This window comes from Stegodyphus dumicola, chromosome 10 (genome assembly GCF_044657685.1).
Source record: "Stegodyphus dumicola isolate Sdum_Otavi_A_Nest chromosome 10, ASM4465768v1".
Classification (NCBI taxonomy): domain Eukaryota; kingdom Metazoa; phylum Arthropoda; class Arachnida; order Araneae; family Eresidae; genus Stegodyphus; species Stegodyphus dumicola.
In genome coordinates this window covers 161,825,917-161,840,548 of record NC_140777.1, presented here as the reverse complement: position 1 = coordinate 161,840,548, position 14,632 = coordinate 161,825,917, and the positions used below count along the sequence as shown (strand labels likewise).

Below are 14,632 nucleotides of genomic sequence, written 5' to 3'. Positions count from 1 at the left end.
CAATCTACATTACTTAATATATACATTTAACTTTTAAGTTTTGACACTACTGTTTTTTGGAACAATTCGGGACCAAAAATAAGTTGTAAAAAATCGGGACTTCAAGACTGCCCAATGAAATTTGGGACGTATGGTCGATTACCTTATTGGAGTGTACATGGGAAAAATAACACAGTGTGTGTGTGGGGGGGGGGGGATTGCTTAAGGCCTTCTTTGAAAAAAGTAAGCATTTTAGGACAGATGTTTCTTAGTTTTTAATTTTTATTGATTAATTGCTCTTTAATGAAATTCTTAGTGTGCCACCATTTTCAAAATGTCTGTTGCTTTTCACACATTATCTTGGTGAAAAGTTAGTTGGCAATAAGTTGGCTACATTTTCGAAGGGGCTGATAATCTAAATAACCTTTCTACTGCCCCCCCCCTAAAAAAGGAGGGAGAGGAGAAGGAATGGTAATATAAAACTAATGCAACTGTAACTATAATGACTATCTCAGAGTGACTACATCTGAAAATGATCAGTCTTTCCGAGAAATAAATGAAATGCTGATATTGAAAATCACTTCTCTGAGACTATCATCTCTATAAAAGATCAAAATTATCTTTGAATCTTAATATGCCATGTTTTTTTAAAAAAATCATTATATTCTTCAAAAGGGAAATCAAAGACTGAAGATGCATTTCAAAAATTCTGATAGTAAAATGAAAAATATAAAATTGCATCTTGAATCAGCATAATTTAAGATATGATGTTAGATTTTCTATGTACTATTATGAAAAGTGTTTATCAAATGAACAAAATTAAAAAAAATAAACTGAGGTAAATTAAACAAATTGAAAAATGAAGCCACACAGTAAATTATATGACATGAATGCACCATAAAATTAAAGACAATTCGAAGTTTAAATTTTTTCGGCTATTTTATTAGTAATTTAAAACAGGTGTTACCGTTTTCCTTGCAAAAATAAGTACATTGAAGTTTAAAAATGTAATTTAACTCTTGTCGGAGGAAAACACATTACATTTCTTCTGTCTCATTATATTTTAAAATTCAGATTCTTTCAAAAAAGGAGGTATTGCCACCCCATGTGCCGTGAAATCTGTAACACCTATGTCTATGTAATGTCTATGGGTAGCATAAATGCATACCAATTTTTCTTAAAAGTTCCCCATAAGTTCTCCTTTCTCATTGGTAGATATTGCGTATGTGCTTCACTGCATTCAACTGAACAATAAATAAACAGTAGATCTGAGAACTATCTCTCTCATATAAGGAGTGTTTTCATGGAGAACTTTGTAAAAGAATAAAAGTTGAATAAAAGAAAGAGATTTGATGCTTTTTGCTTTTAGCCATTTGCTCTTAAGTGGTCTTCTTTTTCTGATAACTAAATGGAGGTAGTTTTATCCTCAATTTCTGTTGCAAGGCTATTTAGCTTCCTGATTTCTGTCTTGTGACATTTTAAAATGTTATGCAAGTGATTAAGTTTGGCATTCTGTAGCCCCATATAACTTAAGTTTAATGGGGCTGTTAAAGAGACTATGGAAATTTTTTTCATTTTCAAGGGAAAAGACTGTCATGGAAAAATTAGAATTTGTATTGGAACCAATATTATGTAGTATAATATGTATAATAAGTATAATCATGCAATAAAATAGGTATCATCAAGTAGTTTTTTTCATATTTAACTGACATTAAGGTAGCTATAAATATTATAGCATATTTTTAGTGATACTGAAGCAAAACAGAAGCTGCATCAGCTAATATCAGGATTTTCTAACATTCAATTTCCAGATATTTTCTTTTAATATAAAATCAGTACTTTATTTAAAAATTCTGTGATAGATGTAGATGGAATAAGGTGAAATAAAAGTGTATTTTTGTATTTGAATGTGCTATGTTTAATTTTTCTCAATTAGGAAATGTTAATCAATGTAATAAAGTTTTATTTTTATAATGTGAAAGGCATTTAAAGTAATATTGATGTTTTAGAGTAGAGTATTTTCTAAGGAGACCCAAGTTTCTTCATATGATTAATATTATTTATTCAAAGTATCATGAAATGTAAAAATCCAGACCCAGCTCTAGCATTTTTGGTACCCTAGGCAGTAAGTACTTTTGACACCTAGTATAAATTAAATACATTTAATTAAATTTTAATTATTTGTTATTTGTGAGAAAACTTGATTGGCATCGTCTGAAAATTCAAAGTGTTTGCTTATGTTACCTATGCTTGGAGCTGGCTGTAATAGAAATTTCTACTTCCTATTGTTTATGTACATTATTGTTTATATATATATTCCTTTTCAGTATGATGATGAACTAACAACTAAAACCAGAGTCATTATTTTCAATGCATCAAAAAGTGAGATGTTTACACTTAGTGAGGGTTATTCCATCCTTTCTAGAAGGCTCAAAATGGAGGGCTTTAAAATATACAAGTAAATTTGTTTTATATAATGTTTTATAATAAAGATCCTTTATATTGAGCATGCTAGATTACTCCATAAAGCTAAAAAAAAAAGTATGTTTTTACTTCATTTTTTTTATATTTTATTTAAAATATATTTTTGTTTTATGCATATTTCTTTGTAACATATCTGTGCTATTATTCTTAGCAATCAAGGGGACATCACACCTGAATTGTTATCAAAGGCTGGAGTTTTTGTTTTGCCAGGACCCCGAGAAAAATTTACTGTTACTGAAGTATGTGTCTGAATTACTTTTATCAATTCATTTCTGCTTTACACTGTAATGGAAACATGTAAAAAAGAACAATATAGTTGCTTGTGTACTATGGGCTACTAGTATGTAATTAATATCTTACTGCTAAATTCTGTATAAATATAAACATTTGTAATTTTGCTGTTCGTTGTAAATAGAGAGTTTCAATATTAGACTTAAGCTCAAATGTAAATGAAAAACTAGGAAACAAAAAGCCTCTTTTAAAATCCCTCAAGCATTATGGATTTGACCCTAAAATCCTAAAATTTTCCCAAATGTCATGAATAACTAGTATGTTTTAAATTTTATTTCCAAAATGACCCTCTTACTTTGTATTTTGATTCCTTTTCTTCCAGTATACCTCCAACTTGAAATCGGATACAAGAAAAGCTGGCAAAAATTTTCATGTACAGTACAAATTCTTTAATCCAGACGTCCATAATCCGGAATGATCTATAATCCGGACCTCAAAGCTACAAATTTTCTGCTCAGGCGTAGCATTTACGCATAATACCTTTACGCATGCGCGTTTAATGTATAATGGACGGTATAAGCTAGGCTAAAATTATCTACTTATCTATTTTAGTTAATGTTGCAGATTGCGTTATTGGATCCGGCTTATTATTTTTTGCAGACTGTTAGAGCAATTTTATAAAAAAGTAAGCTTGAACTTTTGATTATGTCAAAAAGAGTTTCCGATTCTGGAGCTGCCAAAGGATCTACAAAGCGAAAGCATGTTTCGATGTATATCAAACAAAAAGTGGAATTGCTGCAAAAAATGGATAAAGGCATGAAGAAAGTGACAGAGAGGTTAGTGAAAACGAAAAAATTTCGATTGACAAGTCGGTATTCTCGTCACAGCAATTACAGCACTTGACCAGCGAAACTTTGTAACTGAACAAGAAATTATGTCTGTTTATAGAATTAAAGAGAAAGTATTAGCACATAAAACGAAGCAACTTAAACAACTTACATTAAAAGAAATGTTTAATAAAGTAAACAAATAAATATTAAGCTCCTTTTTTTGGGGGGGGTGAATTTTGATACCCTTTAGATCATAATTGCTCTTTCATTCATAAATTACGGTTTAAAATTTTTAATTTTATAATTCCTGCATGCCATCTTACCAGATTTAAATTGATGATCCATAAGAACTCCTAATCTGGAATTGCCGAAGTCCCGACGAGTCTGGATTAAAGGCTTTGTACTGTATAACAAATTTTACCTCTTGCTGACTTGAACAATAATTGCGTTTGAATACAATAATGAAATTAGCATATATTAATTAAATTATACTGTCATTATTAGCCGAAGTTTTTATATTAACTATTATTAATTAATCTTCTTGAGTTGTGAATTTAAACTTCAATAACCCATTTTATGTTATACATGGCAATTAAATACCAAGGTAATATTATCTGTTTCCGTATTTTATTTTTCCTTAAGATGAGACAGATCTGGGGCAAATTGATCATGTAGCTTTATAGTTCACTTCTGAAAAGGGAAAAAACTCAAGACAGACTTTTTTACTTGTATACATTTTTCATTTTAAATAGTAATGTATACAAAAGGTCTTATATCTGTAAATAAGGTTTGAATTATGAAACAAAATATATGAGAGATGCATTTAGGAGTGGCACTTTTCACCAGAGATGCAATTTTATTTTTAAAGGAAAAGGGGCTCCTGGTATTAAGGGACAAGGTACTGTCCCCAACACGCTGCTTTGATCTCTGCTTCAGTTAAATGGGATACTTTTAATTGTCCTAACTTGTGTCAATCCACTGATCTCCTGGCCCTAGTGTTGAAGGCTTGGAGTTAAGCTTTTAGGAGTACCCTCTTTCAGGAAAACTGACTGTAAGGCTTAAGTTTGTGTATAGGTCTGGCTTGCCTTAACACAGGAATTTGGGTTCTCTTGTTTGACTCTCTGGTGAGTGGGACGTTTGTACCCTAATCTTTTATCTTTCAAAATCGTTTATTTAAAACATTCAGTTATGTTAATTCAGCAACTAGAAACGAATCCAGTCCTTCCTACCGCTAAAAATTCTGATATATCTAATGCTAAAAGAAACACGCCATAACAAAAGCCAATGAATCTAAAAATTATCCATGTTTCCTTGTGATATCTAGTCCTTCAGGCAAATTGCAAAACATTTCTTCTGTTTTGATACATAAATACATACAGTCAAGTGTTGGTGAGACAAAAAACATTAAGCATCTCTGTTCGGGAGATTTACTTTATGATACATCTTCGGTCAGCAGTCTGCTTCCCTTCTTCAAATTACTAATCTTGGACAAGTCTCTGTCACTGTAATGGCACATAAAACACTAAACAGCTATCGAGATACGATTTCAGAAATTGACCTTCTGTTTGTTTCAGAAGAAGTGTTTCTCTCTGAGCTTACTCAGCAAAATGTCTGTGATGTTGAACAGATCAAGATTCGTGAGGTACGTCAGCATTTTTCATTTGTACCTCAATTGGAAATTTGCAAGGTAACTGCAGGCAGATAATAGAGATTCCTAAACACCTCTTTCCTTGAAAGACCAAATAGCAGCACCAGAACAAGTATTAAACATAATGACCACTTTTATCTCGTATAAGTGTTGCAGCTTCCACCAAAATGTTGATGATATCAAACATATGATCAATGTGCATCATCCTGTGTGCTTGAAGCTACGAGAAACTATGATGACATCTATACAAGAAGCTAAACTTCAGAGTTATTCTTTCACTAGTAAAGATAATCCAATAGGTGAAGCGGTCAATGGAGGTGTAGGTCTTCTTGCCTTATGTAGCTAGTTGTTAAATGTTTTACATTTGACACATGCTGTCAGGCTGTCACTATACAAATTATGTTTGCATGTTAAATTCAGTCTTATTTAAATGGTCGTAGTCCTCTCTGTAGAAGTAAGGATCTAAACTCTTGAGAGAAACAAACTAAAAATCTAATTGAAGATCACTCATTATGCTTGTTAAATAATGGTCAGCACATTTACTTCCATCAATCCACAAGGACTTTTCATGCCATCGACTTTGCCATTTATTCTCTGTCACTTTGTTCATTTAGTGTTTGAAATGATCCGTATGACAGTTATCACTTTCCAATCTTCATCTCATTTTAGTGATCACTTTCTTGTTTTCATCCCATTTACAGGGCTCAGAAACTCATCCATTCTAAGACCTGCACACTTCATTTGAGTTAGAGTCAAATCAGATCTTTTCTATCATTTTCAAAGAGCAGTGTGCCCACCAATGAAGCAATGGAAAAAGTTACACATAACAATCATTCAGGCAGCTATGAACTGTATACCTTTGGCATCAACAAATCTTTGTGAATGGCCAAAACCTTGGTGGAACCATGAATACCAAGAAACTCTGAAGCAACAGAGAAAATCTTGTGGAGTTTTTCATAGATATACACACTTTGTCAAACCTTAATTGCCTTCAAATGCCAAAGCAAATGCAAAGCAAGCAAGACGGCAGAGCCAGAGGGATTCCTGGATCTCCTCCCACTTGTGGAACGGTGTTTAAGACATCCATGTACCTGGCCTACCCCAAATTGAAAAATGCAAAGCTTCAGAATGGTATCTCAACTAAAGATTGATTATAATAGAATTATATATAGAGATTTATGCTAATATTAATATGCCATAACTTTACTTAAGACTCGGGAGTAGACTAATCGGCCGGTAGGACCCCGGCTTGCTAGCTGGTTTCTTAGGCTCAAGTATAAGGAGTAATGCAAGCCATTTTCCACTCAGAAGGATAATAGTGCCAACGCAGGAAATAATATGTTGAAAATATTCATGAGCTTGAAAATCGCTTTAAGTGGTAACATCTTGATCATCTTGCTGTTGGTTACCAGATCAATCCCAGGGCTCTTCTTAGGTTTCAAATTCTTGATATAGAGGCAATAATCTCTGACAGCTGGATTGAAATAATGTTGTTATCGAATAGGTTTGCGGTGTCACTGTAGTGAAATTCAGAGACCAACTATTCTATTTTGTCTTGAATGTTGTTATACAAAACTGAGATTTCAGATGCTCTGCTTAAGTTCTGCCTTCTCAGCTTTGGTGTAATGGATTTTGTTGTGGCCTTTATGGGGCGGAATGTTATTGTAGCATTTCCCATATCTAGAAATAGCTCTCCAGATGGAGTTATCATCTGTAGAGGGGGATTTCAGATAGTTGGTCCATTCTTCTTGTGATTGGGAGTTCATAACGGACCTGACCTCTTCATTCAGTCTATTAAGTTGCTGCTTGTCATATAGATGTCTAGTCCTTTGGAATTGTCTTCTTGCAGCATTTTGTTTTTTAAGGAGATTTTTTAGGTCTAAGCCTCTTTGAGGTTTGGAATGGTTTGTGGCTCTGTCGGAACATTTTTGAGCATTGACAACAGATTCAGTAAAATTTCTTAACAAACTAACAGTGTCATTGGATATCTTATGTGTATCAATAAATCCTTTATGCCAAGCTTAGAAAGAGTTACAGAGGCTGTTCACACGTTTTTTTAAGACGATGTATATTGTATTCACAAAACTAAATTACATAAAGTTCTTGTGTTTTAAATGTTCTATTTGACATCCCTTATTCTGAACTATCTTTCGACACCGCAATTTCCAGGATAATAATGACTTTTGAAGTGGCAAAAGAGGTATTCTATCCCATTCCTCCCGAACAGCTTTCCAGAGTCCTGTTAGGGTTTTGGGACGACGTTTGGTTAATGCAGTTGTAAGGATTATGTTACTTTTATTAACAGTTAAATTTTAAGTTAAAGTTCCTTTCCAGTCAGATTCTTAACTTCAACTTACTACTTCCGGCCAGAACGTAGTTTTGGAATTTGCTGAATATTTAATGAGGAGGAGCGTTATTTAAACTACGAAGTTACTTACTGAATCAGAGAGAATCAGAGTTTCTGATTTACGCGCGTCTGCCTTTTTGGCCACTCTCTCTCTCAAAGCTGTTATTACGCTCGGCCGTACTCAGGCCCTTGCTAAGCTTCGTAGTAAAATAAGTTAAGGGGCCAACTCAAATTGAACCTTGATAGCTTCGGCTATACTTCTTTAGTTAATCTTAGTTTTAATTTAATTCTTAGTCTTTTTAGTTAAAGTCCAAGTGCGGGCTTTGCTTGTACACTCCCAGGCGGAGTTTTGTTAAATCTTATTAGAATAATAAAGGGTTAGTTACCCTTCTATCTTGTTGTTTCTTGTCACCGAACGCAAGCGATTATTCGCTTATCAGTTCTTAGATTCCTCACTTCCAACATTAACTTAGAATTCCAAAGTGAGGTACTCTGCACAGTTTTCAAAAGTACGAAAGCACAAAAATCCATAGGTGACACATCGGGAGATTTAGTAGGGATATTAGTGAAGGATATGGCCTTGATACCAGTTTTTTGTTCCATTTCTTTTAGGAAATTTACAGTGGATTTTGATGTGTGACTGATAGCTTTGTCCTGATGGAGTCTCACAGATTGATGGCACTGTGGGTAAAGCGATGGTACTTCATTCAGAAAAATTGGAGATAAAAGATGTTCCTGATAGTATCTGGAGTTAATCTTGACATTTTTTTGCACTCTCTTTATTTTTAACTTGCCATTATAAGAAAAACCAGCAACAATCATGAATCCCTTCGAAAAACTTTCTTTCGTTTCTTTGAACCATATACTTAAATTTTTTTCTCCCCTTTTATGATAATAAATGACTCTTTTTTTGTTACAATCATTTAAATACACCCATGCTTCATCTATTGTGACAATTGTTTTCCATTTCTCTTTGGATAAGTGTTTTTCAGATAGAATTCTGCAGCGTGTCCTGCATTGAGCGATATGCTTTGGAAGAAGACGATGCACATTGCGTTTTTTCGCTTTCTTAAGATTTAAATCAACGTTTATCATTTTGTTTACGGTGGACACCGAGCCTTTTAATGATTTTGCAACTGTCCTTTGACTGGGGGGATTTTCTTTTAACATTAAACAACGTACCTTTGCAATAGTCGAAGATGTCCGTTTTTTCCTTGGATACTTGTTTGGAATTTTTGTCCCACTTGAGGCTCCAATTTGACGTTGTTTTCCTTTTGTGTTGATGATATTACCTATCAGCGCTTTAGATATCACAAAACCATGACTCTCACATCGTTTTTGGATAACGGAGTATGCATATTTCTCTTCGGAAAGAGCATAAATGTAGCCTTCGAACCACTGCTTTGTTAAATTCGCCATTTTGAATAAAAACAAAACTTTCAAGCCACAGACGATAATTTTGACTTTTACAAACATAGTACAATTGCAATTACTTCTTTTTCAGCAAACGATTTTTTATTACCGCTTACCAAAATCGTCTAAAAAATGTGCGAACAGCCTCTGTAGAAAGGGATATGGAATATATAAAGATTATTACTTTCCTTTTCGGAAAAAGATGATCGAGTGTTTAATACTGTGGAAGAAATTGTAAATACTGTTGGCTAGAGCTTCACTGCCATTTTTAGTTGGGGTAATTGTCCATTAGCATTTCTATCCTACAAGCTTCACTCAGAAATTTCCTATTCCATTCAGTTCCATGGTTCCATGGTCTTGGAACCTTATGATAGTAATTAAGCTAAGAACACGCTTGAGCTAAAGATAGTTATATCCCAAATGCACCAGTTCAGGTCCAGATGGTGTCAGCTATGAAATGTTGAAGCATCTATCCTTTAATTCATTTATTGTCCTTCTTGCTCTCTACAATCAAGTTTGGAAGTAGCATACTTTTCCTAGTGTGTAGAAGAAAGCTGTTGTCATTCCCTCAGTTAAACCAGGGAAAGACCCAAAGAATCCGTCCAACTATTGGTAAATTATGCTTACCAGTTGTCTTTGCAAGTTATTTGAAAAATGGTAAATCAATGCTTAATTTATTACTTTGAAAAGAACAACCTAATCTCGCCATATGAGGGTGCTTTCCATCGAGATAAAACAATCATTAACAATCTGCTTTATCTAAAAACCTATTCATAAAGCCTTTGTCAAAAATCTACCTTGTTTCTGTCTTCTTTGACACAGAAAAAGTCTATGGCAAGGCATGAAAGTATGGAATTTTGCTTGATATTGACACTAGTGGTTTTTGCAGCTACCTGCCTATTTTCATTTAGAATTTCTTGAAGAAAATATTTTTCAAGTAGGGATTAACTCTGTTTTGTGAGATATTTTTGTAGAAGAGGGTGGACCTTAAGGCTGTGTTCTCAGAACTACATTATTCAGTTTAAAAATAAATTTTGTCCTAAAAGAACTTCCCTCAGCTGAGTTGAGCTCGTTATATGTTGCCAAGGGATATTTGAAGTATGTAGAGAGGCAATTGCAGATTACTCTTATTAGGATCCAGACATTGTCTAGAAACTTATATTTGAGTTTTCAGAACAGAATACCTCTTGTTTGCTCTTCTGGAAAAGGTGAGGTCTCTATCCTGCACCTGAGTTTCTAAAGGATCACAAATTCGAGTTGTACGTACCCAAAGTAAAATTTTTAGGGGTGATTCTTGATCGAAAGCTGACTTTTCTTCCACATGTTCAATACTTGAGAAAGAAGTATTTAAAAACTATTGGCGAATACCTCCTGGGCTGCAGAATATGCCTCAATGCTTTGTATTTACAGAGCACGTACTGGATTATGGCTCTGTTGTTTATGGATTGGTACTGTATTCAGTTTTTTTGAAGCTAGATCCTGTTCATCATCAAGCTTTATGAATTCTTATGGAGCTTTCAGAACTTCTCCAGTACAAAGCTTATATGTTGATTGTTATGAACCAGTACTTAAGTTAAGATGTGGGTGTTATTTGTTATTATTTCAAGATGTTTTCACAACTTGATCATCCTTATAAGCTGATTTTGTTTTATGATATGTGTGAGCATCTGTTTGAAGCATGACTTTCTTGTGTGTATTATTTCATTTTGAGTATTCACTCATTAATTGAAGAACATCAGATAATCCACTTGAGCACTCAGGCAGTGAAGCATTTTGGGATCTCATCTTGGAAGAATGTTCAGTTTCAGCTTCTTGACGTTTTCCAACATCTTGGCAAAAGAGATGCTAATGAGTTGGTGCATAGACAGCTTTTCATAGAGCACAGGCAAAAATACAGTAGTTACATTCCTGTATTTACTGATGGGTCAAAAGCAGCTGGACATGTTGTACATCATTCATCACTGGAAACCACATGGCAGCAGACAACTACCTGCTGCTTGCTCAATCCTCAACTCAGAATTAACTACTGTATATTACGCTTTCTCATTCATGTCCATGTCAAGCCATAGAAAGTTTATAATGTATGAAAACTCATTTAGTGCATTAAAAGCTACAGAATCATTTTCTAATACCAGAATCCAGTCATAGTTGATATTCTCATTCTCTATCTAAAATTAAGGAGCTGTGGGTATGACATTCTTTACTGCTGGGCATTTGGACATGTAAGCATAACAGGTAATGAGCTAGCAGGTGCCACAGGAAAGTCTGCAATTGATTTCTCCAGTTGTCCTGTCTCTTTTGCCAGTATCAGCAGATTCATCAACTGTAGTAGTTTTCTAAGAATGCATCATATTTTAGTCGAATGTCCTTATTTTAACAGCCTTTTAAATTGAAGTATTTTAATCCATGTGACTTGCCTCTTGACCGAATAATCAAGAAAGAGGCCAGTACCAATTTATTTCAGTACCCGAAAGAGACAGGTGGTTTGGTTTTGCATAGTTTATTGGCATTTTAACACCGTGTATTTTATTATATTCACGTTTTGTATTTTACACCGGTTTTTACGTCTGAGGTCATAATCTTGGTCTCATGTACTTGTTTCCATCTTGGCATTCATCATTATATTCTTTCATTCGATTTTATAGGTACATTCCATTTTAAACCTACATGTAGTATGTACTTGTTTATATATATAATTTCTGTTTCGCACATCATAACCTTCCAGGCTATGTGCCAAAGTATCCACTGCCACCACCACCACAATCGTGCTATGCCTTCATTATTTGTTGAATATTTTGAATGACAATAATGAATGTCAGCAAAGAAGTGATTGCAATACTGTTAATAATGCAGGATTGCCTCACTAAAGGGTAAAAAAACTTCAGAGTTTGAGTTCTATTGTCACTAGGAAATGCAAAACGGACATGTCAAAAAACAATCCCTTTGACACATATATTCTAAAATGTAGTCTGAGGTTCATTCATTTCCAAATAATATCATATACCTGAGGATTTTTGTACATTTATTCATTTCCTCGTAGTTGTAATAAATTTAACTCTAATGGGAGGAACTTCTTTAAATAAAAAGTGATTAAAAATTATCTGTGCTAAAAAATTATGAAACCTTGTATTTATGAAATCTTAACATACTAGGGTAAGTGCAAAAGTTCTACCCATTTTCATTACCCATAAAGAAAAGCAAATAAACACAAAATGAACAGTACCCATTGTTATCTATGACTCTCGTCTTCTTTCTGGTAGGAGATGAATCCGGCCGTTTTGAGTCAAAAAAGTTCTTTGATGGCAGGTTTCACAGCATCAAGATCATCAAAGATTTTCTGGCTGAAGGAATTGTTCAACGCATGAAATAAGTGATAGTCAGTTAGTACCAAGTCAGGAGAATAGGGAGAATGGGGTAAAACCTCCCAACCGAAGCTGAGGAACTTTTGATATGATAAGATGATATGATAACAGCATATCGTCTGGCATTACCGTAATGAAGGATAACACCAGATGACTGATCAGACCTGGCCGCTTTGCTACCAAATTAGAATGCAGCCTGTCTAACTGTAGACAGTAGAAGGCAGCAGTGATGGTTTGGTTGAGTGGCAGGACCTCCCAGTGATTTATTCCCTGCACATCCCGCCACACACTCAATAACACCTTCTTGGGATAAAGTTCGGCTTTAGAAGTCGACAATTTATGCTATGGTACATAACCCACTTTTCATCTTCTGTCACAATTCGTGTCAAGAATGGATCGTTTTTGTACCGGAAAGCAAGGAAACACAGGTGGGGATTCAGTCATCCCGTTGATGATTAGCTGTCAGGTTATGTGAAACCCAACGATCCAACTTTCTCGTAAAACCCAACTTAACCAGCCGTCTCTCAACCATTGTCCATTGTGCGTTGAAGGTCTTAGCTAATTCTTGCACAGTTGGGTTCGGTTTGTTCTTTATGGCTTGGTCAATATTGTCTTCTCCAACATGTGATGGCTGTCCACTCCTAGCCTGATCTTTGCACCTTCTGTTCTCTTTCCCTAAATTTATGACATCTACTGCATCCTCCCATAAACTTGACAAGCATTGTGACATGTTGCGGCTGCCGTATTGTTTTTATCAAACTCATATTACAAACAGTGTCTTATATGCTCCTTCTCTCTTTCCATGTTACAGCTTCTGAGATTTTTTTGAGATAATTAACTATGCGAGACATGATGCATTTATATGTGAGGCATCCACACGTTTGATTGGCCGATGATTTTTGTCATTACAGTGTCATGTGTGACGTGAATTCCATTGCAAATTTGCATATCCAAAAACAGGTAGACCTTTTGCACTCACCCCGATATGTTCAGAATATGAATAGTAAAAGAGACTTCAGTAATATCAGGATATCAGTATTCAGCATATGAGTAATGAAATATAATATTTTTCTTCAATAATATAATAATTTTCCTAAAATTAAAACAAATAAAATACCTAAAATTTTGGATTAAAAATTTTATTTCAGAATAAATATGATATTTTGATTTATTTCCTGGAAGAGAGATCATTCTGACATTTTGTAGCATTTTTAGTATGCTTGGAAAAGTGTCGCAAATTCAGGAAGAAAGCTGTAGTTATGCCATTTTTCGGTAATAAATTAATTTTTCTTAATTAAAGAACTTTTTTATCTTTTGTAGATCAATCATTTGAGAGAATATGTGGATAAAGGTGGTAGCATCTTTGTTACTATGGGAGAAGGTGGTGAGAAAAGTTTTCAAACTAATATAAATTTTCTTTTAGAAGAACGAGGTATCATGATAAATAATGGTATGCTTTTATTTTTAAAAAGTTATTTTTGAATTGTTAATAATTCTTTTTTTATAAAAGGCTGTTTCATGCTATATAGATTTCATTAAAAATTATTATTTTAATTGCCCTAAGTTACACTTACTTTTGTATATATATATATATATATATTATTTCCAGTAATGCTGTGTTACTTCTGTCAATTCCTGATTGTGATTAGAAGAGAATTTTTAGTTTTTCAATCCAATTTTTTTTTTCTTAATTCTGAAATCTATTTGTATGACATTCTTTATTTAAACATACAAAATGAATTTTAATTTAAGTGTGATATTACGAGTATAAATAAATTAAAGGAGACATTAAAAAATATTTTACTGTCTAAAATGTAAGAATAACTTTTAAAGCAAAATAAATAATTGTGAATATCTGAAGTTTTAGCCTCTTTTATTGTAAAGCTAAAATTCTTTATAATTCTTTTTACCTCTCTCTCTTTTTTTTTAATAGATCATATTGGGGATTTCTTAATTATGAATACTGCTAACTTTATATTTTATAAAGGGCATAAAAAATGTTCTCAGTAAACCAGTTAATAATAGTTGGTAAAATACTGTAGTAATATAAGTAGGCCATAATAAATTGCAATATCTGAAACTTTCTTTTTTCAGTCTGCGATATAATTAAATTTTGAATTTTTATATACTTCATAAAAATATATTATTCAAGACAGATTGTTCTCATATGTCAGGTAAACAAACTGTTTACTTACCTATTGTCTGAAAGTTGTAATAACTTAAATTCATTAATGAGAAAGGTTTGTTTTAGAAAGTTTTGACAGCAGTACCCTCACATATAAAAATGAAAAAAAGTGTCTTATTTGCATTATGTGGGAATACTTCATGCACAGACAGT

General features: G+C 33.5%; 1 protein-coding gene across 2 annotated transcripts in view; it reads left to right on the top strand.

The window, feature by feature from the left end:
• LOC118201991 (intraflagellar transport protein 52 homolog) overlaps window positions 1-14,632 on the top strand; it is a 76,737-nt gene that overhangs the window by 9,911 nt on the left and 52,194 nt on the right. For both annotated transcript variants that reach the window (XM_085825785.1, XM_085825784.1), the window contains exons 2-4: window positions 2,307-2,437; window positions 2,615-2,702; window positions 13,615-13,744. In XM_085825785.1, coding sequence (XP_085681911.1) covers window positions 2,307-2,437; window positions 2,615-2,702; window positions 13,615-13,744 — 349 coding nt within the window. The remainder of the gene's footprint in view (window positions 1-2,306; window positions 2,438-2,614; window positions 2,703-13,614; window positions 13,745-14,632) is intronic.